Genomic DNA, 27,716 nt, shown 5'->3' on the forward strand with positions numbered 1-27,716 from the left:
CACCTACTTCTTAAGGAATTGTTTACTTCTGGTCTGATGATAGGTGTAATATAATGAAAAAAATAACTGAAATCATGTATTTTGGCAATCTGGTGGTTGTGCAAATCTCTATCACCGTGAAAGACCTTGGGCAAAATCCAGAGGCGTCAGAGATTCCCTAATAGACCTCTTCTTGCTTGCTCATGCTGGCTTTTCATCCTTGAAGCAGAATATTCTGTCTTGCTGATACACCTTAATGACATTAATCTTCTGCTTTTGATGCATAATACCAGACTGGATTTAACAGGCAGCCTACTGTGTTTCGGCTGTAGGTGCTGCCTAGGAGGATGCATTTTAGCCCATCGCTGGCAATACTGACTCTTCTATGTTCATGGGAGTGAAATGTCAGTGTTATGTTTCTTCCTCATACAGAAATCATTAAAGGCCAGAAATCTCCAGGTTTGAAGCTCCTGAGTCTGATAGGGCTTTCATTTTCCAGCTCCAGATTATCTGGTGATGTTGTTTGGGATAGTAATATAAATAATATCACCTGGCGAGTGACAATACACGTTTGTGATTACTTGAGTACTGAGGAGATAGTCAAGCTTTTAAATGGATTTGGATTTATTGCAATATAGTTCCACTTTAATGTTGATACTGAATTCACTTATAATATGACTGGTAACGAATGTAGAGCTGTTCTTTGTCACTTTCATCCTTTTTGCATTATTAGTACTAGGTATGTACTGTTTATTTGCATTACAGCAGAACCAAGCACTGTGGATAAAAACCAATACACTGATGCAGGCCCTTTTCCTTAAGTTTGAAAGCCAAGGTGGGAAAATGGTTCCTCTGAATTTCTGGAAACTTAGAAACCTGGTGCAGACTGTCAGGCTTAGTTAAAACTGTATGCTCTCTATAGACACGTTGCATACTCTTGAGATGAATTCTAGCTCTCAATTTCTTGTTTATATAATAGGAGTAAGTATTGCTAGAAGGTATTGTGAAATTTCAGTAATGGTTAAGGATTTATCTTGTAGGAATACAGAACTGTGAATACATAAGATGCCGTGTAATATTGTCTCTATAAATTTTTGATATTAGGGCTAATGTGCTAAACTGGATCTTCAGCTTGTAGGTAGCTGGTTATGATTCTTATTCTGATACCTTTCATGGGATTTCATGTGCATTATTTTGTCTCTTCAGGTTATACATGGTAAGAATTGCTATTAAATTAATTTCTAATACATAATAAAATATTGGTTTGAAAATGATGTGAGCACTTCATGTTTAAATAATGCAGAATTGCTAAGTACTCTTTGGTATTAAAATAACTACATTGTATATGTATGAAAACTAATTACAAATCAGTACTTAGTGGTATAGCCAAGCTCACTGGTCTTTCTCAAGGGGCGGGTAACTATGAGCTTCTTTCTTTAGTACCTACCTGATCTGGACATGAACAGGAGATTACTTCCTTACTGTGCCTTTGCAACTTATGAGTAAGAGCCAATCATTTCTGGTCCTTACTGTTGCATTCTCCCTTGTATGTTTTTGGGCACGATAGGGAGGGAGCTGTAGAAAAGTCAGGTGTAATCAATGATGGAGGAGAAAAACACATTCATTTAGTGCATAAATGTATCAACATGGGATGCCCTGAGCACTGGTTGGTATCACTGCATTAGTTAAATACAAAGGAACTTCTTGTCTTTAGTTCATGGTTCAGTAAATCCACCCAGCCCCCAACAGTAAGACAACTGGTATATGAATGTGTACATTCTTAGTTTTCTTGTAGCATTTGTCCTTTATTTAGAATGAGTTACTTTATCGCTCATCTCTAATAGTATTATGTGAAGTGAGTGCCACACCAATGTTTCTGTCCTATTTACATATTATGTCACGTCTTCCTGCATTCTTAACTCTCTCTTCTTTTTTTTTTTTTAGTAATGAAATTAAATGTCAGAATTAATGCAATATCACATTTTTCATCTTTTAAGAAGGGAACATCAAAGTTAATATTTTCAGGAGGCAAATCAACTTCCTTGCACTTCAGTGGTTTTTTTTTGGTTTCCATACAGGTATAAACTACACGCAGTGCACAATGTGGGAGAGTTAGTTACTATAAGAAGCTCATGCGTGAGTAACTCTCCCACACTATGCGTATGTATTTCAGCATTTATTTAGTCAGCCGTATACCTCGGACCTCTACTGAGCACAAATATATTGGAGAAGAAATTCCTGCAGTTGTTTGCCGACTGTGGATTTGTTAAGGGCTTTAGAGGTCAGCCTGGTACAGGATGAGTGGGATATGATTGGGGTAAACATGGTTGTGTTCCTTTCTGATTCCCTGCTGCAGTTCTCTGTTCCTGTAGTTGTGCTGATACAACTGTTTGCTGGACTACTTAGTAAACCAGATCACTCAACTTATATGAAAAAAAAACAAAACAACAACACAACACTCCTTCCCACTCCACTCCCCCTGTCTTTTGTTTTTTTGTGAGTTATTCTTAACTTGGATCACTTCATGGATCTGGTTTATAATGTGGCCCTGCTGGCTGTTGAGTTCACACAATACGTTGGGTTAGTGTATTGAAGTGTGAGAACATACAGCTGTGTTGGGAGTGGACATGTCCCTGCTGCATGGGAGAAAGACCTACTGATAAACATGCTGTCTTGCCTTCGAACAAGAATTGTGCACAGGAGGTAGCAGAAGAGAAAATAACAAATAATGGCATGTTTACAAAGCTCTGCCCTGGTATATTTTTCCCTTGATAGAATTTTGTAAGGTGCAACCAACACAAAGCCCAAACAAGCCCTGATCAAAATCCTTTTTAATATGTATCATTTTTTGTGTTCATTTTCTGAAATTATTCAAGAACAATGTTTGTATAGTAATAGGCATGTTATGGGCACAAATACATAGTATGTGTGCATCTTTCCTTTCTAACTCTTAACTGTTCATGCACAAATTACTGTCTAAGGTATAACAGACATGCTTCTGTTTGTATGGCGGCATGGGCAAAAGGGCTGGCAGCACACTTGACTTGAGGTGCTGTCAAAACAGGGTCTGAATAAGCAGCTGATTTCCCTAAGAAGTCCTCAAAAGGAAGATCCTCACGTTGTCCAAAATTTCACTAAGGCAGTCATTTTGCAGTACAATATTTGGCAACGTGGGCTTTGCTGATTCGTGCTGCACCTCATCACCTGTAGGGTCTGTTAGTTGAACAACTTGGCAGAGTTGTTGAATCTTGAAAATTCCTCTAGCTTGAAAATGAGCAGATACTTCACACCAAAACCTGGAGGAGTCTCACGGCTTATGAAAACAGATGTGTGCGTATCAAGATGGTCAGCTTCTGAATTTTGTTTGTGGCCTGACACACTGTTGGACAGGCAGGATGGAGAGTCTGTTAAATAAAGAAGCAGAGAGGAAGGGGGAATGGGAGGTTACAGGGAATACCTTCAAAAATTGAAATCTGTTAAGTGAAACAACAACTGAATGTATCTAGTCTTGGCAGAGCATATTTAATCTAACAGTGGAAACTCTGTAACTACCCTTATGTAGTTTGTTCCAGTTGCTTTAATAGCTTTTGTAGTTCAAAATACAGTATCTGAGTTTAATCTTCCTTGGTCTGTACTAGACCAATTTCTGGTACTTCTGCTGTGTTGTAGAGCAACTTGTTACTAGTTTCCCTTAACAGTGTTATGCATTGGAGGACTATTCCCATTCATGTAATTTATTTTATTTTTGTTTAAGCTGACTCACAGACTTTTCTTTGGAGGCAGTGCTTTCTAAATCTTACCATTCTTCTTGATTTTTTTCAGTTTCACCTATATGTACATTTGCGACATGCAGTGGCCACAGTTTGACCCAGTAATCCATTGAGGCCTTTTTACTGCAGACTAGAATGAAATTATGCTGTGGATAAAATACAGAGCGTGTTTCTTTGTCATTGGATAAGATCTCTTATCCACTAACGACATTGATTCCAGTAGTCACTTTCTCTTTATGGCAATAAAGACAGGGAGGGAGAATGAGAACATGAAAGTAGTTGTCATGCCGTGGGAGAAGGACATCATCTTAATTTTGGTAAATGCCAATTTGAGTGATTTGTTGTTGTAAGTGTTTATGCTTATTAGTGTAATGCTTCTGAAAAAAAAAAAACCAACCCAAAACCCAAAAATAGAACCAGCAGAACACGTCATCTGGTTTATAGTACTAGAGTGTCTTTGAATAAGTTTAGTGGGCAAGACATCAGTTTCACACTGGGAACTGTCTGTTATGAAGAGATGCCAATTTGCAAATCTGTTTTCAGAGTACAGCCGCATGTTAAAACTGGTTTCAATCATGAATGTAAAGAAATTAATCACTTTCATTTTGGAGAAATGTTAAATTATATTGAAATATATTGACCATTAAATAAAACCCAGCAAGAACAGAAAATAATGGCCTACTGAAAATCTTATAAACTAATGTCTGATTTGGAAGTGGGAGAGCAGGGGAGAAGAAAGTGTACATGTAATTTAAAAAAAAAAAGGTTGGAAGAATTATGTAGAATATCTTTTGAAGAGACATTAGACAGTATAGAATGAAGAGGAATGAGTAATCCAGTCTTGTTTCTGTTGAGCAGGACAAAAACAAACAGAAAAACCAAACCAAACAAAAACCCAAAAACCTACCAAGGAGTAGATATTAATTCCAATAAAATGTAGTAGAAATATGGGCCATCAGTAATATGAAGTTCATGTAAACATACGGTCTCTGTTTCCCATACCTAATCTTTACTGGATGCTAATTTAAAAGCAAAATTAAATTTCTTTGCAGCATGTAACATTCCTTGTTTCTTTTTCTGATGAGCACTACAGTAGGCTCAGATCAAAATATTCAGAATAAATTGTATGATATTTAGAAGTGGTTTACTTATGATACACCACAGAGTTCTGTGTGGGTGGGACATGTGAAATGAGCTGTTTAGGGGCTACCAGTTTCTTCTGAAACTTGTATTACCAGAATATCAGATTTGGTAGTGAAGTTGTTTTTTTCATCATGCATGTGTCTCATAATGATTTCAGATTTCCTCCTTCAGTACCCTTTCCACTACGGGACAGGTACACAAGTTTACAGGAATTTAATTAAAAAGAGGGTTCAGGATCATGATGGATTTATCAGTTTAACAATTTACTACTGCATATCAGCTAGAACAACAGCAGCTGTTTGTGTGTGCTTTTAGCTTGAAGAAAATATAAAATGACTTTGCATAAGCTACTTAGTATGTGCCACAGTCTTTGAGCACATGCATGATCAAATTACTGTAGCTTAAATTCTAATAATCTTCAGAGCCATACTGTCCTTATATCTGAGCTGAGAGTCAAAATACTTCTAGGAATATTTTGATGCTTGTCAAGCTTTAGCCTCAAAATAAATACTTTGTATATATGAACTGATGTCTAGACTAACAGTCTTCATACGAATTAGCAGCACTATGATGTGTAAAGAGCATAAAGCTTGTTTTTTGAAACAAGTTTCATTTTAGATACCTGACTTTGAGTGTTTTTCAAGAGTTTCTAAAGCCTACCAATAAATTACACCTTTGAACACTAAAGAGCATCTCTTTTCCTTCGTTGGATCAAGGGATGTCCCTAACCTTTCAAAGGGCTTTATTCAGTTTTCTTTATAAACACAGAGAATTTTCTGGTTTAAATGACGTAGACTTTTCCGTTTTAGAACTGAAGGCTGAGTGTCCTTTACAAATGTGTGACTGGGCATCATAAGAGGAGGGAGTTCATTTCATTACTTGCACAGAGACGTGCGTTCTGTGTCCTGTAAATACGCCTGCTGCTGCAGAAGTGGGTGGGAGAGATAAAAGGCATGTTTATTCAACTGAACTGAATGCTGTGAAGTTTCCACTGAGTATTATCATACAGTGGATTCTGTTTTAAATATAACATGTTTATATTTTATATGTATAACTGCTTTGAGACAAAGTAATACTCAAATTGTTTCCACAGGAACTTGGTTGTTCTCCTTCAGAGATGCCTGGAAAAAAAAATCCTACACTTGATTTAGGAACCTGAAAATGACAGGAAGGGAATAAGTTTGGTCTTTATGCATTTGCAGATGTGCCTCTCTGACCACCTCTTCTTTAAGGGCTTTTTGATAATCAGGGAAAGTGAAAGAGCTCAAATGAAAGTATAGCTTGAAAAGACAGAGTGCTAGGTAGGCCGGATCTAGGCAATTACAGCCCTGTTGATCATGATTGCATGTCACCAAGAGATCAACAGATAATTAATATAGGTCCAGTACCTCCCCAGTTGTGCACTCTACCGAAATGCATGACTCCTTAAGAAGAGTTTATCCTGAATTAATATCAAACAGTGAATGGTTTTCAAATAGACTACTGTACACTCGACAGTGCAGTTTGATGGCAGGCTGGAAGCAGTCACAATCTTCTAGCAGATGCGGGTAACTTCATAGAAATATTACTGCTGTACCACAGGTTAAATTCAGTATGCCTTAAGTTTGCAGGCTGGTTGTTGATAAAGGCCTTTTGTTTACTTTTATTTGCTTCTACTTACCACAATTGCCTGGTGACATAATTTTAAAACAATTTTTCAGAGAATACTTGCACTTCTCATTGAAATCTTTGCCATATTATTTATTAATTAAATACAAGTTTTGAATTCCTAGATGTATGCTTTAAGCCAGTGGGCTTTTTACCTCCACGGTTCCTTGCACAGCTCTCCTCATGTATCTCCACAATACCTGGACAGCCACTCCTTACAACCTTTTCACAACTTTTTCATCTTGGTTTAGCTTCCCAGGTCTTTCAATAGCTGCTTGCATGTTTGGTGCTGAAGACAGAATCTTGGGACATCTGAGTATCCTTCTGAGCTGGTATCTTGCGTCTAAAGAACAATGAAGTTAGGTCAGATAATAACAACACTATTGAATATAACAGTGATACTTTTTTGGTTTTTTTTTCTTCCTTCTAGAGTACAGTTTTTTTGAGTGAATGAGTCTAAGTTGATTATCTTACTGTCCCTAAAAGGTGGAGCAATATTGCCCTGATTTTTCTGTTAATAGCCACAGTGGATTTTTTTTCTTTTTAATGAGAATAGCTCTGACTTTACCTTAAAGCTTATAAATATCACTGACAGCATCTTCTGAGCTGAAATCTGTAAATTTGTCTTTCCTGTGACTTAAATTTAACTTGCCAGAAACTCTTAGCAAAGTATCCTGGGACAGCACATAGTTTTTTAGACAGACTGTTAGGCCAAATGTTCATTAAAACTGTAAAGCTATCTTCCAAGCTGTTCATCTAGCTTTATTTTTCTGACATGATATTGAATTCTGATACTCAAATAATCTCCTGTAAGCTTAACATTTTGGACAGATTTGGCTGTTGACCATTGATAGAGCTGCTCAAGAATGGATTTTCTCTCCATGTAAGGTTAAATATCATGAAATGTTAAATTGTCATACTGCGTAATTTTTCAGCACCGTTCAAAAAAGAAATGGTCATTGCACTGTTTTCTAATGCCTCAAATCAGCACAAATATAATCTTGCTTTGATGTTTTGACCTGCTAAGACTTGATAATCCTCTTATATGCCACAGCAGCTTGTCATACCTGCCCCTCCAGCCAGTACATGTCTCAACATCTTTCAGCTGAAGGGCCAAGTGTTAAACTATGTACCTGGACTCTTCTAGTGCTCCTGTGAGTTTCCGTAGGTAGCAGGTAATTTGTCAAGATATGACTTTTATAAATGGGATACAGGTACGTAATTTCTCATCAAGCAGAAGTAGGTTATGCACTGACAGACTAAGTTGTCACCTGCATTAATTTTCAGATGAAATACTGTTGTCAAAAATGAGTAATTGACACTGTTGTCTGTAACAACTGCTTTAAGTATTGAGCCACGCACTTAGAATTGGGGCTAAAATTCAGGAATGCCAATACAAAATGTTTCTCCTCTGTCTTAAGTGTGCTGAGGCTTTTGAAAACTATGTGGTGTGCTGCAGCATGCAGAGCCACCCAGCCTTACTGGCGATTCTTTTCACTGTGGTTCACAGATTATTCCCTTGTGAGAACATTTTGGAAGAGAGGGAGGAGAAAGGTTAGAAAACAATGGTATATGCAGAGGTCTTAAGGAGAAAGGGTATCTTAAGTGGTGCTTTCAACCTTCTAATTGATGTGACAGCTTTTGTGTTCCTTTAACAATCTTTTACATAGTAATTCTTATAAAATATTTGTGGACAGCCTCCCCGCCCCTTCAATATATGATGAGTAAGGTGCTAATTATTGAACCCCGTGGTGATAAGTTGTAATCCTGCTTGGTTTTGAGGGAATTAAAACATTTGTCATGATTTTTGGCTCTCTCACCTTCCGCATCCTCCACCAGCAGGTGTTTACTGGACTTGGCTCTTGTAGGTGTCCCATCCCTGGAAACACTCAAAGCCAGGCTGGACAGGGCGCTGAGCAACCTGATTTACTTGCAGATGTCCCTGCTCATTTCAAGGGGGTTGGACTAGATGACCTTCGAAGGTCCCTTCCAACCCAAACTATTCTATGATTCTATGAAGCTGTTCTTATGCTGTCCACCATCAGATTTCAGCTTACCATCACTTTTTATGCTGCTTTCATGGAGACCTAGAACCTTCTGTCCATAAGCTTAACTTTTTCCTTTGCTAATAGGTTTTGGGCAGTTGCACTAATTTTTAATAGCACTTTTCTTTACAAAAAGTGTTTTGTGCAATAGAGCTATTGAGTGTGAAAAGTTATCAGCAGTTGGTGATCTTATTTCCCTGACATGGATATTATTAAAGGTTTAAGAGGAGAGGGGAGTTCTTTATTGGATCATATTATAGACCTGTAAAAATAAACAAGCTTTTGGTCTTTCTGCTCATCTCCATCATGTCTACAGGGGCATTGCTACTAAATTCTGGAAGCTCTTGCAAATTCCAAAGTTGTATCCAGAGTTATCCAAGTTAAAATGTTTTATAAAACTGGCTCATCCTAATGACTTCATGATTAAAACTGAATTAAAAAAACACAGTTAATCCTGATGTGTGTTGAAACCACTCGTTATATGGTAATCCAAACTTTTCCTTTTATTCTTTTATGCCAGCATAGTTCTAATATTATTAGGGGCTTGCTGACACTGCAGAGAAGTACTTAAATCCAAGCTGGCATGAATTTCATTATAAATCCTACTCATGGAAACATTTTTAAGTCTTACTGGGCAAGAATTTAGTGTTGGACTAAACAGCCTTATAGTATACTGTTTGATTGTGTGCTGAAAGAGTGTACCAGTGGAGTACCACTGTGTTTTGCTGTTGTACATATTTTATACATTTGTCCATCTGGGTACCTCTTTTGACCCATTTCTTTTTGAATCTGTGACAACAGCTCTGAGGATTTTAATAATGTGAGGACACAACTAATATGTGGCTTAGCTGGAGGAAAGACAGTGGCACACTTCTTGAATATATATGCATTGTAAGACATGTCAAGCAACAGTAAATGATCTAATTTTTCCAGTGAAATAATCCTACTATGCATTCTTCATTTGCTTACACGTGCCTGCCTGTCAGAGTGAGTGTAGGAGTGAAGGAAAAAGAGGAATGTGATCTTTCTACAGGCATATTTTATTACCAATACAAGCTTCATTAATTTTTGCTTTAAATGGCTAAGCTTTGTATAAAAGAGCTGCTGACCGAAATACTAAGCAAACAACTTTGTGGGGAAACTTAATGTTTTGCTCTCTGTCAGTTTTAAAATGCATATTGAGTAGTATGTATTTTTCTCTACGTATTCTTTTTGTCCATAGCGTATATTTTGTGACTTTAGCTATTATGTGTGTGCAAAGTGGAAACTGCCTGATTTTTGTGGCGCAATGTTATTATGTACACCTCAGAATTGATATGGTTACTGTATTGTTACTACCCTTTCAGTGTTTGTTTTCCTTAAGACTGAGAAACTGGGGGTTTTAGTTTGGTTGAAGGTATTATTCCATTCACACCTGGCTCATAGACATTTGATGCCCTCTTAGAAAAATTCCTTTTCTGATTTGGCTTACTTTGTGACACATGACAGAAAGAAATCACACTGTGTACTTGAGGAAAGTGATAAAGATTGTTGAATCTGGTAGCCTGATAACAGCAGGACAGATGCAGCTCCATGTCCCCAAGCTCCAGCTGGTAGTGAGGCTGAGCATGCATTTCCAGTAGGTACATATGCAATCACATGTATACAGCATACACACATCCAGCCTGGCACACAGATCAGTGCAGCCAGAAACACTCAGCTGTTGTCTCATCTCTGTCTTGAGCTGGGCTCTCTTCCTAAAAAGTCTCTTGGACGTGTCTGTTCAACACCTCCTTTTACATTGTGGTGTCAGACCTAGAGCAGACCTTCCCAAATTATGTTTTAAGCCAAACCGAATAAATATAATTTGTGCTTCTTCACTTAGGAATAAAATTCCTTACTATTCTCTCCTCCTGGATATAGATGGTACAGTGAAGTTTCAGGAGATAGGTAGGAAAGGGAGTTTGTAGAGAAGGCAATTGCAGTTTCTGCTTTTTAAAAATTTTATTTTCTGAAGATACCTTGTTGCTGTTTCTCTCTGTCCTCCAAGTGATGCTTTATTCACATTTTGTTGGCATTTTCCAGCCACTGAATCTTGTTATAACATCTTTTTTTTTTTTTTTTTTTTTGCTATGGTCTTGCTGAAACGACATCCTAGAACTTTGTTCGTAAAGAAAATTAGGTAGTCAGAAAGGTATGAGCCTTTGAAGAATGATAAGATACCTGAATGGAAATCTGAGCTGTTGTATGTCAGCTTTTAGTTCCTGAGGAGAGATACCTAAGGGAGAAATAGAACTGAGAATGAGCACAAGGTATTAAGCTGAATCTAAAATGTGGATCAAAAGGTATAAGGAGTGAATGAAAATTGTCCTGAGGCTGTAAAAGACTGTCTTGGATTATCAAATGCCAATGTGTGTGGGAGGCAGAGAGTCTTGAACTTCTGGAGAGAGTCTGAGGTCTGACAGACTGAATCACAGAGTTTTCCCTATTTCGATATCTTTGTTTCTTCAGAAGATGTTTGGGGGGCGGGGTGCAGGGGGAGTAAAACCCACTTATTTCTGCTTATATGAAAGAGAGACTTCTGGGCAAGGGCAGTGAAGAGGCTTGTAGCTTGGCTGTGTCACCATGGTCTAAGCAAGAGCCAAGGAATGAATCAGAAACCCATGGAGGAGGTGATGAGGTGAGACAGAAGTGGGGTTGAGGTAGGAGTCCATTATAAATGAGATACTGATCTGTAATTCAGCACTTCAGAAGCATGTGATGCCGATTGCTGTGGGAGGTTAATGGGAAGTCACTGAGGGATTTAAACAGGCATGTTTAATTTAAATGATAAAAAGAATAAAACACTTTTACTCAGCACTGCGGCTCTAAATATAACAGCTGTTCATTTCCTGCATGTTGTTTCTTTAATGAGTGATTTAGGAGAGCATGTAGGCTGCCAGAGCCACGCATGAGCAAGGTGCCAAAAACTAATTGAGGTAGAAAGTCCCAGTTATGCCAATGGACTGTGCAAGGTGCATCCTCTTACAGATCAAGGACAGGATTAGAGAAAGGGTCAAAAAATGAGATACGGAAGCAAATGAGTATCAGAAAACTAGGGCAAACAAGATTTTATAGAAATGTATGTAAAAAATAATTCTTGCCTACCGATGCAGAAGAAACTTTTAAAATGAGGTGGCTGAGGCTGTATAAATATGTTATATTCTCTTGCTGGCTATTTCTTCCAGGTTCAGCTCACATTTTAGTAAATCAGTACAATGTCTCTAGTGATCCTGAGCATTAAAGAGACTATCAAGGATTTTTTTGTTGTTAGTGTCAGGTAACATGTGGAAAGTGCAAGCTTTCCAGATGTTTTTAAATTCTGCTTTTGAGTTGTGCATAGCTTCTAAAAACCACCTTTGATTCTTTGAGTGGTCCAGAAATAACTATATCAAAGGCTTTTGAAAGCCAAGTTAGTTATTGTCTCTCCTAAATTATCACATGATGAGCAATAAATGCATCAAAAATCCCTAGGGAACTCAGAATCAAAGAGGAATAAATAGTTGGTTTTCAGTGTATCAAAATGGTTATAATGTGTCATTAGCTTCCAAAGAAGGATGGATTTTCTTTAGTTTTGAAAAGTGGGTAGCAAAAGGTGTAGATGCTGAACTGGTTAAAGGATTCTTTTTCAAGACGAGACAAAAATAGAAAACTTCATTGCTTTCTAGCTGAGCTAAATGTCGGGCTAGCATGATTGCAGACCAAATTTAATGTTGGAAAGTGTAAAGTAATGCATGGAAAGAAAAATTTGAATTACTCCTACGTATTGCTATGTTTTATATTAACAGCTTTTCTTAGGATAGAATAACATATTGTAGTCACCTTAGAAAAACTTCTGCTCCTTGTGAAATAGTGACTTTAAAAAGGACTGTAAAAAATGGCACAGCAGCATCTGTATGTCATTGTACAAAACTGTATTCTCACCTGTAACACTGCTGGATGTTCTGAAATATGACAGGAATAGCACCCTTTGGGGAAAGGCTTTGGACTGTTAAAGTCATGGAAAAGCTATCATTTAAGAGAGGGAGTGAAGGCAGGCATCTTTTAGGTTGACTGTGAGATGGCTAAACAAGGACTCTATTTTTCCTCCAATATCTGTTTGTTTCAGAGACTCCACATACCCCTTTTAGGGGTAAAAGAGTTAGCTATTTACTTATGCCGAAAGATAATAAGCTTTTCTTCAGGATACCTAGAGAGAGGAGTGTATGAAAATATACATGTGCATACAGATTGTTGTTGTTGTTGTTATGCTTAGAGTGGATACCAAATGAATAGAGCATGTTGCTGCAAAACACATGGAGGAGCTACTGAGGATGCAGCAGTTGAGCAGTGTCCTTTTCTGTAATAATAGCTGCACTGACTGGTTTGGAAATGACTGCTTGTGAACCTTGGGTTGCCAGTAGACAGACTGTGTTCCAAAGCAGGTATTTTCACCCTGTGAGCTTTACCTCCCTAATTAGGTTAAAGCATTTGAGGTCCAGTTTTCGGTTGGGTTTACCTTTTCTACTTTCCTCCTTCCTTTTCCCCTTTTCCCTGGAAGGGGGCAAGGTAGAGGAAGGGGTGGAGCTGGTAGAAGTAGAGCAGTGCTGTGAAGCTTCATTTCAGTGAGTACTGGATTTAACCACATGTTGGGGAAGGGAGGAGGACATAAGAAATTCTGTCTTGAGCCAGCCTCCAAACTTGGTTCCAGCGTGCCTGAGAGAGTGGAGATCCCTGGATGATTGCAGTAGAGCTAGATAAAAACAGTTCTAAGAAGGGCAAAATTTTTGCCATTTCTTCCTCTCTGTCTTTTACCCCTCTCCTACTCTTAGAAGCCTGCATCCCTGGCCCACCAGCCAAAACCACATCTACCACCACAATCTTTTACTGTGCCCTTTCAAACCTGTAAGACCAGGCTCTTGTCCCATTGCAACCCTTACATTTATTTACCTATGAAGCCCTGGACACTGCCAATTTCATACACCTTTCTGTTATTGTGGATAAAGATGGGTGTTCCTAGACTACCTGGAATGAACAGGCTATTGCTTTGATCTAATATATAGTTAGCCCTGTATTTTAATTATTAACGTGATTTAAGGTCGGTCTCAGAACTGAGCAGAAGTGCTCAGCACCAGAAGGGTGTTTGCCTTCTAAAAACAGGGTGGGAAGGTCATGCAAATAGAAGAGCATGCAGAAGGCAATTATTATTTTTTTTTCTTGCAGTTGCCTAAGGAGCAATGCATTGCTTTTTCTTTTTAGGAGACAGGGATTTTACCCATTATTTGAAAATAAATTTAGCTAAAAAACTTTAAAGTTCTAGCCTAGCCTGGAAAATATTTTTAGCTGTTTGTTTTATGGGCCAGCTAGGATTGCAATTCTGTTGTAAGAGGTATTATAGTGACAAGCTATAAGTATGTTGTGGCCCAAAAGAGTTTACAGACTTGAATAGATTATTTAAAAAAAAAAAGAAACAGAGAAATGATGACCCATAGGTAGGTCAGAAGTAATCAGGACTGATGTCACAAGCTTCCTAATTTTAAAAGCCTGGTGCCTTCATCCCACCTCACTAGTATGTGGTTGCCCTTTAACTAGACATAAATGAATAAGAACTTTTGTATGTAAACTGCCTTCTCAGACCGAACAGCTTCTGTAACTTTTCTGAGTCTGTGATCTTTAGAATGATTGCGCTGCTAGGCTGTGTTAGAGACTTCTCTCTCAAGTCAGATGAAAGTAGCTACTTCGCAGCAATGACCTTTACCGTAGGCATCCACGGATCTATTTCTGTGTATGACCATAAAGCTACCTGTAGCAAAACCTGAAACGCAGCCCTTGCCAACTGAAAGAGCACAGGTCATTTGCTCGTTTTTAAGGCATTCTATGCAAATGAAAGCATATGTGCCTGTCCACTTCCCTGTAAAATTCGAGGTGCTTATTATGAGTAAATTAAGCCACTTAAAGTACAGGTTGCATGTTTGACATCTCTTGCTTGCAAGTAGGTTCAGCATTATGTTGGTAGACCTACGATGAAATGTCTGAAAGCTGAATAAAGGTTTTCTTGAAAATATTTTTTTTCTGGATATTAGTCATGCTTTAAATCATGATACGTATGCATTAAACCTCTATCTGAAAAAACTTTCAAATGGGAAGCTAGATGCTGTTTGCTGTGGGAATTCTGTCCCTACCTACCTGAATTTTATAAGCCAAACATCTAGATTAAAGTGATTATGAAATTGTCACTATGCCTAATGTGTTTTATTTTGTTTTGTTTTGTTTTTCCTAGGAAGAATTCCCCTGTGACTTTTCTAGGAGAATATAAATATGGTCTACTGTAGGAAACTGACAAGTAAAAGATTATCTCAATAAAATATAAAAAACCATAACTGTAATGCTAAAAGTTCAGAGTACTCAAATGTCTTTTGAGTCCACTGAAGGGCCATTTATTGCACATTAGATGTTAATCTTAACACAATTTTGTGTTGAAGATAAGCACCATGCACACAAAGCATTTCTATTTCATGCTCTTTCAGTTGTCCTTAGTTCTTTGTTTTGTATTAATACAAATAGTAGTATGGATACAGTAGTATGGATACATCTTCTGTACCAGAGAGTGGGATACTGGAGAAAGTAGAGGTTCACAATTTACTATCCCAATTATGCTGCTGTTTGTTTTCAGCACAGGCTTTAGGGTTTTTCAAATTGTGTTTCAATCCCTCTCTTTAAGATTGCCAGCAAATACGCAGTTGTATCAGGACACCGAGCCTTCTTTGTTACCAGTCAGTCTGTAATGTAGAAAAACAAACAAAAATAACAAAAACACAACAAAGTCCTTCCACAATGCCTTCCCTCTTAGCCCCCCAAAGCTGTCTTTTATACTTTAGGAAACGTAGCACATGAATGTTTTGATTCTTTGTCAGCCTTTTAAGTATTTATTTTTAGGGAATATTGTAATATATTGTAATATTCTATCATAGTAATCTTTGGTATAATTGAACTCAGTGTATCTGTCAGTGGGGTCTGAGGCTGGTCTGGTACCAAAGATGTGAGATGTGATGGTTAAATCTTGTAACTGAAGCGCACAAGCTAAAAGCATTGGCTGATAGAGCGGTTCTTTATGTGGGTCAGCCTTTACAGAAAGATCGAAGACAACATAGTATGAGTTTGTTATCCTGCCTACTTAATTTTTTCAGCTTATTTTAATCCTTCTGTAGGGGAGCTTTGTGTGCTATTTGACTGGCTAGCACTTCAGCTCCAATTAATTAAAGAATAAATTGTCCAGTTTCTGAATGACAAAATACCAGCAGCAAGTTGCTTTGTTCAGACTCTAGTTAGTCTTGTTTAAATTATCCTGTTTAAATTATCCTAAGAAAATATGAAGGTATTTTTTATGCAGCTGTATAATCTTTTAAGCACTGAATTACAGTATGATGAAGGATTCTGAGCTTTCATTTTATATGACTTACTGTACATATACTTAAATTCAGTGACCCAAGTTCAAATAAAAACCTGTTTCTATTAGATCAAAATGTTTATGTATTTTTTTCACTGAAAAAAGTCTTCAATTCTAAGTACAATTATTTTAGGTTCAAGAATGTTTCACTCCAAGTTCAGTTCTATTTCCAGGATCTTTTAACAGAAGAAGAGGCTATGAAAGTCTGAGATCATGACAGTTAACAAAAATAACCATCAGAGTAGAATATCAGTCTTTCTGCTTTGGCTTAAGCCAAAAGACACTGTTACATGGTGGTTAGGACACTGTTCTGGTAGAGTAGATACAGTAGAAGCCTCAGGTCAAAGAAGACTGCATGGACACTATTAATTGTAGCATATTACTTGATTAAAGTGACCCTTCTATAATTTTTTTTGCTTCATGAATCTTTTTTATGCATTTCAGCAACCCTTAACTGCATCCCACATCTATCAAAAACTTCCACACCTACCACTTTCAAAAAAACCTGAGAAAAAACCAAAGCAACCACCTCCACCCCAAATATTTTAACTAACAATTACTAGTTTGTTCAGATTAATCCTCTGAAGTGATGTGTCTTCTAAAGCCATTTTTTGAGCAAATCAGTTGCTTCCTATAAAGTGCATGTCACTGTAACTGAAATGGACTCTTAAGTACAGATTATCATGCTGGTTAAAAACCAGGTATGTAGAACAGTTACTTTTTCCTTACACTTCCCTTCAGTCTGTCATGCTGCTTAGTATTTTGTACATCATGTCAGTCATTCAAAATATTACATGATCATGATTGTTTTCTTGTTTTCACCTGAAAGTGCTCTACCAATTTGTGGCTAGTACTAAGGGAATTTGAAGGAATGGGACTGTATCTTGGTTAGCAGGCTGATTCCTTCCTCTGATATTATAAAACTGTCACCTACACCTGGCTTTTAATTGAATGTGGCTCATTAAACTAAAAGATCTGTTGATACATCCAAGTCTTCACAGTAGCATATAAAGCCATGGATGTTAAATACCCCAAAGGTACACTTTATGAAATACATGGTATCATATTCTAAACTCGCAAGTCATGCACATCTCTAAATCCAGTGAAGCATTTGATTTGTCTGTATTTAAACATGGGAGAAGTGCACTTGCACATCTTGTCCATATAGAAATGCTAGAAGGGTTCAATTTTCCAAAACTGGAACTTCTCTATTTTATCCTACAGATGCAAGTGTTAAAATATTTGTATCTATTTTGATGGTTTTGTATGCATACTCCCAAATAGCGTAATTTCAGTGCAGTGCTGAACGATTTCACTGGAATATGGGCTACATTTCAGTTAGAAACCACAGTTTTAATTACAGCACAGATGCGTTTAGATGAGAATAAAAAAAAAATAGGATAATTTGGATGATCTTTGACCATTCCTTTGATTTCATTCTTCCCTTCTTTGTGCCATGATAGTACAAAAAGGGATGCCCATTAGGTCATCCAGCAGCCTTGGGTAGAATGGACTTCCTTGTCTGGTGTGGAGGCACTCCAGGGCAGCTTCTCTTACCCACTTCTTCTAGATAGTCCATGAAGAGAGTTTAATGTTTGATATAAAATTTACTTATTTGAAGATACCTGGTGTTACATAGTGCTATGTTTTGATTTACCAGAGAGATACAGCAATATACTGAAATCACAACACAAATACAATATTGCAGTTGCAATTTACACTTGGATCATCATGCAACCATGATTTACGTTACTGGTCTCTGTCAGGATGTTGGGCATCCTCAGTTTACCAGGAAGGGAAATGTGGACTAAAGCCAGTTCAAGCTCCTTCTGATGGTTGGTCAGTTTTTATACTTTATGTTGGGTTGAGCCACAAATGCACCTCTCACCCCACTGGTCTGGCTACCCGGGGAAGACATTGCACTGTAATAATTGTTTAGGGAAGGCTGTTTACACAACCTGATGACTCACTGGTACAGCCATATGTCTAAAACAAAGGTTCCCCTCCAGTCCTCCTTGTGTTGTTGCTTTCTCTACACTATTTGGTGCTAGTGCCTTACATTTCTTCCCTGAATTCATTGCCCTTGCCCATCTCTTCTTAGCTTTCTAGTGTGATAGGGCTTGGGTCAGTCATGCAGACTGTATCTCCATGAGAATGTTGTGAACATGTTCCTTGTGAGCTAATGGTTCACGCGTAACTGGAGAGGTGCAGACCTGAATACATATATACTTTGGTCATGTGAGGTAAATATGTCCAGCTGCATTAGGGTGAACAGAGGCATGATGCTGTCTGAGGTCAAAAAAATAAAAAAGGGAGAAAAGCTGCAAGCAACATCATAACCTTCAGTTGTCACCAGGCTCCTAGCATGTATCTGAATGGCCACCAGAGAGGGCAGCAGCCTCAAATATGTGTTGACAATTTAGCTGAGTTATTTTGAAGGGCTTGAATCTACTCCAGTGAAAACAGGGATCCAAGTTTAGGGTCTTAAGTGGATCCCTCCTGACTCTGCAGGTGATCCTGTAGGTGGATTTTAAAATACTTTTACCCGATCTCATTCCTTTTTGTCTCAGTGAGATTGGAAAGGTGTGTTCTGCATGGCGGGTGTACACAGCTTTGGGAATAGGAGTGTCACTATAGAATGAAAAACCAGGAGGAGATAACTAGGAAATAGTCTTCAAAGACTTGTAAGGGTTAAATGCTCTGCTCTAGGAAATGTAGTAGTCATTCCAAGATTCATCACCATGACTTTGACATCAAAAGAGAATACGTAATTTCTTTCTTGCGATCTGTAATAATAATCTCTTCAGTCTTGTTGATTATGAAAACAACAACCACTGTGATGAGGATACGTTTTCATAGAAGAAGCAACTGGAGATTATTTGCCCCCTCCCCTTCTGAATTTCTTGCAGTACAAAGCAGTCTGCATATTAAAGTATTTCTTTAAAGGAAAGTTAGGATACCCTCTACTGGCTATTTTTGGAAATAAATCTGAGCTATAACCTACCAGTTTAGAGTCAGCAGCAGTTAAACTTAATCTGCACTGCAGTTTTAATGTAGTCTTTCTCTATGAATTTGAGAGGAGGTTGCATTTGGTGTGGTTGGTGGGGTTTTTTTGTTTGGTTGTTTTTTTCCTATGTAGTTCTGTCCCTCGGTTGAGCAGTCTAAATGTGTCTGCGATGAAACTGTATTTTTAAATGCAGGTTGTTACAGCTTCCAGGCTAACAGTTCTATAGGTACAAATGGAAATAGCTAGATGTTATCACAGTTCTTGTTGCCTAGTAACCAAAGCCCAAGATATAATTTCATTGGGATAAATTTGATGCACTTTGCCTCTCTTTTCCTTTTATAATAGTAGCAGAATGCACGTGAATATAGATTTAAATGTCTTCTTGTCTAATAACTAAAACATATTGAAATCTGTAACTTTACAAACTCAATTACAATGATTTAAGAACTGATGTAAATTTTCCATAATGAAGAGTGATTTTGTAACGTTGTTTTAGTATTCAAACCAGTGAGCAAGTCTCAGCGTGACTGTGCATACAAATCGTCAATTCTTTTCTGCATACCATTCTCAAATGTCACCTTTCCATTTCTTTTACTGATTTGATGATGATTTTACATATTTTTCTACTGAATCCTTTCGAGCAGTCAAGGATTGTTCACAGAGTTATTTGCTCAGCTATACTGATAACGTGTCTAAAATTATCTAGAACTTTATTTGAATTAATTCCTGAATTTGTAAGCAGGTGCTTCATTGGGGCAAGTTGCGTGAATAAATACTTGTATTAGATTTCTAGCCCTGATTCTTGATATGTAATTTCATGATCATATCTTATCCTAGAATTCACTATCAAATGATTTGTCTACTCGCTGTTGTAACTAAATATATTGTAGTTCTAGTCATAGAAGTTGTGTTACTAATATTTCCTTCACATTTTCATAAACATATGCTAAAATAAAATGAGTTCACTTTACTGTTTTAACCTTGTCGCTTGTAACCTTTAAGCTTACTAAATTTGTTTTGAATTGTGTGTCTTCATCTGACGGTTGTGCCTATTACATACAGATCTTCTCCATTTAATCTAGTTTTTAGTTATTTTGCTTAGCAGCAGACTCTGTATCTCAGTGCAATCAAATTTGTGTTTTTCCTTTATTTCTCTTTAATTAACAGTTGATATTCAAAGCAAACTCTTTTAAATATATGATCCTTCTTTTTTGCTCTCTACATTGGTAGTCAAATGTGTAAAACAGAGGCTATAGTGGATTATTGCTTCAAATTAGAGATTAATATCTTGATGAACAGAAAGAGGGTTTTCAAGCCGGCTTCATATATGGCAGGCTGGGGGAGAGAAACAGCCATAAATAGCAGAAGCAGGACCAAAAAATGAAGTTGAAAGCAGACATTAGCTTTACAATGTTGTATTGCCTGAAGTCCTTTTCGGTTTATTTTGGGCCATAAGAGTTAGTTTTATTTCAAGAAAAAAGCCTGAAGTGTAAGCAATAATAGTAGCTTTTTATAAAGCAAATAGATGCTAAATACTTGATTCTACAGGCAGTTACTAAGATTAAAGCTTCTTCCATAGAGCAATAAAGTAGAAGTATATTCTATAGCTTTCATGTAGTAAGTGTTAGACAGGTTTCTAAATTGTTTTACTCTACCAGCTCTTTTTTTCCAGTTTCCTTCTTGTTTGGTTCTCTTTAATTCTACCCAAATGAAAAGCAAACATTAACAAAAGTAGTGCAGTCGTCACCTTTGATATTTGTTTTGTTTGCTTATTGATGCAGCCCTATAGTATATATTTTCTCTAGATGTAAGTGACTAGTTGCAAGGCTTCCATGTAAAAATATTGCCTGTTGTCATCCCCTGAAGAAGCAAGCTAACATTGATTTCACACTTGAATGTTCTATAATAGAAGTCTCATTAAAATAACTGTCAAAGGCACAGAAAATGAAAATATTGTGAAGAAGAAATTATAGATAGCAGTATAGAATTTCGCTCAAAGGCACATTTATAGTTCACCTAAATCTTATGTTTAAGTTTTACTAAGCAACCAAAATGTGTGTCATACAGGTTTTTTTCAGTTCTTCTTTACTTTTTGATTGCTTTATTTACACTAATTGGTTATTGATATGGATTTTTAATGAGTTATAGAATATATTATATGCTCAGATTTTTAAATGCCTGAATTGCCATTCTTCAGTGAAGGTCACAGACTTCTTTGGAAATTGAATTGAGTCCTTACTGGAATCAGTTACATAAAGATGCTTATTATTGATGCTAAAAAATGGTACAATGTGCAGTGCTCGCATACAAACAAGATTTACATATTCTATCATGGTCTAGAAAACTTTGATTTAAAGAAGTATCTAAAGCTGAAGGTTTGCAAGTGAGATGTAGTTATGGAGTGTTGGTAACAGTAAAAAGTGAACTTGTGAAAGAATATTGTAAAGAGTTTACATGAAGTGTAAGAATTTTAATCTATGGAATGATTTCCCAGTGAACACGGTGACAGAGATTGTTGCTTGTTATTTTAGATCTTAAATGCTATTTGCTGGGAGGTAAATCATGTTGGGGTTTAAGTTCTTTAGTTGCATAGTGCTGAAATTTTTGTCTCTCTTTTAGTCTTTCATTTTTTTGATGGATTATTTTGTTTTCTTTGTTAATATTGAGAATACTCTTGTATAAGCTCAGAATCAAAGTGGAGTATTAACTACGTGTTGCTCCTTTCAGGTCTTGCTACCAGCAGCTGGTCTCTTGCAACTGCAGGATGTGAAAAGGACTTGCTGTGAATTTTTGGAATCCCAGCTTCATCCGATCAACTGCTTGGGAATTCGTGCTTTTGCTGACATGCATGCATGCACAGATCTCTTGAACAAGGCCAACACATATGCAGGCAAGTTATCATTAGTATAGCATATCGCTTGAGATCTGTGTGCGTGGGCACACACAGGGTTCCATGCCCACCCAGTGCCCCCCAAAGAAAACAGAATTTTATCCAGGATATTGCAGACATGTATCTTCTGACAAAGAATGCATTTGATATTAATGTCTTTAAGAGAAATAGTATCCTGGCTGGAACATAGTTACAATAATAAAAAAGGCGCAGCACCTTCATGGCCTATCAGTGCCATACAGGGTCCAGGCAATTTGTAATCCAGAAAAAAAAATAGCTTGCTGACTTAAAATTTTGCACCATCGCTTAGAGGAGGAAATTAGGAGAGAAGAGTTAAAATTCTGGCAACTGCCACAAGCCAAAGTCTATAGGAAATACATGGTGTAACAAAAAAGATGCAGGCTGAGGGCGTGGAGCTATCTGTAGCCCCTGTACTGCACTGGCTAAGAAGCACTAAACATACCATGAGTATTGTGTTATCAACTTGTCTTTTGAAAATCCTACTCATCTAGCCCAAGAGTTGACATTTCCTACTGTAAAGGGTACCTTTAGTCCAGAGGTGTTGAACTCATTTTCACTGGGCACCACATCAGCCTCACGGTTACCTTCAAAGGGCTGAATGTAATTTTAGGACTGTAATGCATTTTTAGGAGTAATTTTAGGAGTAGCTACTTTTATATGGTCCTAAAATTACATTCGGCCCTTTGAAGGCAATTGTGAAGCTGACGTGGCCCCCGGTGAAAATGAGTTTGACACCCCTGATATAGTCTCATTCTTCTATCTTGACACAAAGTGAATAGAGGTGCATCTTGTAACTAGCCATATAGCTCAGCCAACAAAATTCTACTTTCCTTGTAAGCAGCACTTGCCATTGGATTATCTCTCATTTTTTTTTCTGAAAAAAATGTTCATGAAATACTTAATTTTAAGACTATGCCATAGATATCTCTAAGAGGACTGGCTCATGACAAAGCTTGACATTTTTGAAAATTAGGTTCTCATTTTGCTTGCTGTTGTGAATGAAAAAGCAATTCTGTGGTAAAGTAACACTAGTGTTGTAGGTGGTTGACAAGGGAGAATAATTATTCTATTTTTCTTGATACTGGTAAGGCCTCAGGTGGAAAAATGCTGAACAAAACTTTAAGACAGATGCAAACAGGCTGAAGTGAATCCAAGGGTGTTTAACATATTAAGAAAACAGACTGACCTATGACAAAGGCTATGAGAGAAGAACATCCTTTCAGTCAAGAAACTAGGAGACTAGGAGGATGAGAAGGAATACAAATCTTCCTCTGCATAAAAATGACTGAGAATGAGTAAGATTAATTTGTGAGGTATTTTTAAAGTGATTTCATATATTAAGGTAAAATTGAACTGTAAAAGTAACACAGATCAGGCAAGCTGTCTGTGGAAGTCATGGACTCTCCACTGTTAGGCAGCTGTAAATAAACTGGTTAGGCTAACTTCTGATTTGGGTTGATCTAAATCACTCCCGTGAGCAAAACTAGATGATTTGAAGTTCTTTCTAGCTTACATTTCTATGATTCTGGGAAGGCTGAAATCCTTTTTTAAAAATTTTCTTTTATATTCCAAATGCGTTTTCTGCTCTTGGAAACTGATATAAATGTATTTTCAGATCAAGTATTACTAAATTGGTAATTTTTAACATAAGAGATTAAAATCTTGTTTGAGTGCTCTTGATGCCAAGACAGGTTGCATAATGTAGGTTACTAAAAAGTAAACAAAACATTGTGTAAGTTTTAAAGTTGGTAGCATAGCACTGAGACCAAAACTAAAGCTTTCAATTTGTTTAAGTGGCAATGATCTCACTGTTCTTTTATATGTAGAGCGCCTCAGGGTCTTGGAGTAGATCCAAGACATTGCACTGAGGAATTACTTTTTATTGGTTGCTTTTTTTGTAGTGAAAACTAAAAACAAAACAACCAACTGCTTTTATAGGGTTTAACTTACTAGCCAGGTAAGTAGCACATTTTGATTAGAGCTTTGGCAGTGAATATTCAGCGAGCAGGACAAATTTGTTTGGAAATTCAGAAGTGGCAGGTTGGCCAGAGGCTGAGAGTGACTCCCAGGTGTGCTCCTTACCTGCAGCTTACACTGTCTGCCCCATCCCTGATCTGTCACTGTCTCTTCAGTGTCTCTTGGATGTTTCACTTTTACTTCAGGTTCAGCAAAACTGAATTGCTTTCCATCTAATCTTCTTTCCCTTCTCCTTGTCTGCCTCTGTCACTGATGACTTCAGCGTTCTACCAGTCATTCAGGTTCATAAACTTGACAACTTCAACTCTCCTCCACTATTTTCTCGCACCTGCTCAGTTGCGTGTTCCTCTATTTTGTTTCTTCTCTCCCTACCAAATCTACTCCATGTCATGTTTCCCTTTTGCTGCAATGTAAATCTATCTTTGCCATGACTTCCTCTCTGTTTGCTAAGGTAATTTTACTGATGGTGCAATATTCCTTTTCCCCCTGGATCAAATTCCAACCTCTCATCCTTGGCATTTCCAGATCAGCAGAATTGCCCTCACTTAAATTTTTATTTCATCTCTCTCTCTACTACTTTCATGCTTTGAACTAACCTTCTCTCTCCTCCAAAATCAAACCGCTTTCCATTTCTGTCAAATTCCTCCAGAAACCACTTTCCTTGTCTATGCTTCCATTTTTGTCATTGTATTCTTGGCGTCCTGCTGGCCCATACCATGAGCTGCCAGCTCAACTCTTACTGTGTTTTTGCTGTATCTGTGTGGCGAATTTTAAAGCAACCCACACTCTGTTCTTACTCTTGAGATAAATATGCTGTGCATAGTCAGGCTATGAGCTATTTCATTATATTGCACTCTCTGCGCTGCTTTCCTTAATCCCTAGCACTCTGTCAGGCTTAGTACAAGAGCAATACAGAAAAGAGAATTAAAAATGAAATACTCTGATAAGACTGCAGACAAAAAACCCCCATAGGATTGTGCTGCTTTTCATAACTTTTCTAAAATATACAGTGACAAATTAGTATCATTAAGAATTAGTACGGAGTTAGAAACTTAAGATTTTCCTGAAATAGAGCACTAAGTGCTTCAATGCATATATCTAGGTCCAAATAATAAGCTTTTTATTGCCTTGAGTAATTTTAGACCTTTAGAAGGTCTAAATAGGATTTTGATGAATGCTTTCGGTTGCCTTAATTCCTAGAAAATGTGTTTTCCAGTACAGATCTTTTGTTTCCACTTCCAGGAGATTGTAGTATCTCTATCAAGAATGGATGCTTCAGGAAAAAAAACAAAACCGCAGCAAACTCATATGATTAGATGTCTGTCAATAGAATCCTTGGTTACTGTCTTAAGTATGAAACTGAGGTTTACAAATCAGCCATACTTAGATTTTAGTCTAGTGAAATTGTATTCAAACTATTTATATATCAATTAAAAAAAAATTCAAAAGCTATTCAGATTGGTTTTGAAAGTGCTGGCTTTTGTAATGCATATGTTACGGGAGAAGTTCGCATGTATGTGACTGAATGACTTTGTGATAACTGTGTTTGGACTGTTATGCAAAATGTTTCAATTAAGTCTTATTGTCTTTGAGTAGTATAATATCCAATCCAAAAGAGTATCATATACCTTTCCAGGTCAGTGTTTTTCCTCTTGAATTTTCAAGCTTCTTACTGCCTGTATCTCAGCCATCATAGCCTCTTTCCCCCCCTGTTCTTTTCTTGAATAACTCTTGGTACATTGTCAAGGCTTTTTCTTACGACTGAAATGATCTCAAAATTCGGAGCCAAAGACGAGTGGCTTTGCCATTTCAGAATTCGGCCTTGTGTCACAGAGAGACAGTCTCCCAGGAGCTGACATTTTGGGATTAAGGCTTCAGAAACCAGAATGAGTACAGAAGAGGATTATTAGATTGAAAAAGCAGTGAAAATATTTCCCTGCTAGAGAAAATCAAAAAGCATTTGGATGTTTAACTTCTAGTCTTTATTTTATTATGCTTGCTATTTTATATTTAGGAAAAAGAGGCAGGAAGATACTTCTGGTAATAGACAATGACAGCAAGGTTACATACAACGTGAAGATAAATAGGTAAAGCCTTTTGATGAAGAGGGGTATGCCATCTTGGACTAGAGAGGCACTTGCTCAGTGCTTAGGCCTTGATATTTCTTAATTGCAACCGTAGAAGAAGAATAATCTACTTCCACTCACCGTATAGACCAATGCAGCCTTTGGAAACATTGGATAATTTGTGGAAGAAGTGTCTTTTGAGGACCAGCTTTACATGGCAAACCTTCTTGGCTTTTAGCATTGCACTGATGAGATGTCGAAGAAACTTTTTTTATGGAACCTTAGCATGTACTGTGAAGCAGGGATTGCGGTGTTGTACTTAACTGTGGGGTGCAGCGTTCTTGGTTTGGTGCTCTGAATTTAAAACTTTGAGCGCTAACTAGACTCGGAACCATGTATGTCTTCTGTAGACTATTCTTGTGTACATTCGTATGCATGAGATTGAAAGGATGTAGTTAGCGGAATCGTTCTTACGATTCTATTCTGAGTAGCAACGTCTGTTGCTACGCTTCTGTTACCCTGGCTCCTATGAATTTCATGGTGTTCTCAACAGAAGTTATTTAAGCATAAAAGTGACAAGTAAATCAGTTTTTTGGTTTTTTTTTTTTAAAAAAAGGATTCTGTAATCTTCAGCTTCTGCTGGTTCTCCAACTGGCAGAGCTTGTATCTGTCCCTCTGTAATAAGGCTGTGGTTTCTGCTTCACCAGTGACTTATGTTAGGCCATTAGCAAAGACCTTTGTCTCGAGCCAGAAAAACCCATAATATGACATTGTGAATTAAAGCAATAGTTTAAAAATCTAATTCTTCCTAAATATTTTTGTTTCATCTGCTTGAGAAATTCTCGTTGTTCCTTTAAGTGAACGCAGGGCTTAGATCTCTCCAAGCTCCCATGCTCTGCATTGCTCTAAAACAAGAGGTTATCAGTTCAGAAAGAAGCTACGTAATCATGATCTGTTTTGTGTAATGGAAATACTTGGCCTCAACCAGACAAAAGATACTTAGGAGACTTGATATATTTGATTGTGATATTTTATTTCACACACTAGTATACATTGGATTACTGTTATAAAAAGATCTAGGGAATATAGGGATTTCACCCTTTTTCCAGCTGCAACTTCTGACACTGATAAGCTCTGGTCATGTTTTTTGTATAATGTGGCTTTGGGAAATCTTTGCAAGAAGACTTCTGAAAGTGCACAAATTGTTAAAAAGATTTCTGGAAATGGATATTAAGTATCAACAGCTGCCAGAACACCTTAGAAAAATGTTAGAAAGTCACTGAGGCATGTTAATGATGGAACAAAAATTTAGGAAGTCTTGAATGTCATACGCAAACACTGACAACAACCACAGTCATAACACATAAAAGAGAAGAGGGGTTACAGTCTCTTATTTTTGGCCATCATGGTTCTCTGAAAGGTTTTTAACCTGACGGAACTTCAACAGACCTTTGTTTCTGTATTTGTTTATTCCATTTAGTAAAGGCAGTTCAGCCGGAGAAGCACTGACTGTAGGTATATAAATAAATGAAATAGTGTTTGAATTAATCACAATTGCTTATAGCATAAAATGTCCTGTGCAGATTTCGGATGTAGTGTTTCTTCCTATGTAACTGAAAAATAAAAAGTTAGTGACAGTATCTTTATGACCAGCTAGACCATGTGCCTTTCAGGTAGAAGAGGTAGGTCAAGCACTTACTGCTGCTGTGTGTATGTCAAACACCTGT

At 37.3% G+C, this 27,716-nt stretch overlaps 1 protein-coding gene across 2 annotated transcripts in view; it reads left to right on the forward strand.

Moving 5' to 3' along the window:
* KLHL2 (kelch like family member 2) overlaps positions 1-27,716 on the forward strand; it is a gene marked incomplete at its 5' end in the record, with an annotated part of 55,989 nt that overhangs the window by 12,493 nt on the left and 15,780 nt on the right. For both annotated transcript variants that reach the window (XM_080344113.1, XM_080344114.1), the window contains one exon: positions 21,763-21,925. In XM_080344113.1, the coding sequence (XP_080200239.1) occupies positions 21,763-21,925 (163 nt within the window). The remainder of the gene's footprint in view (positions 1-21,762; positions 21,926-27,716) is intronic.

The sequence above is a fragment of the Nesoenas mayeri genome (assembly GCF_963082525.1).
Source record: "Nesoenas mayeri genome assembly, chromosome: 4".
NCBI classification, from domain to species: Eukaryota; Metazoa; Chordata; class Aves; order Columbiformes; family Columbidae; genus Nesoenas; species Nesoenas mayeri.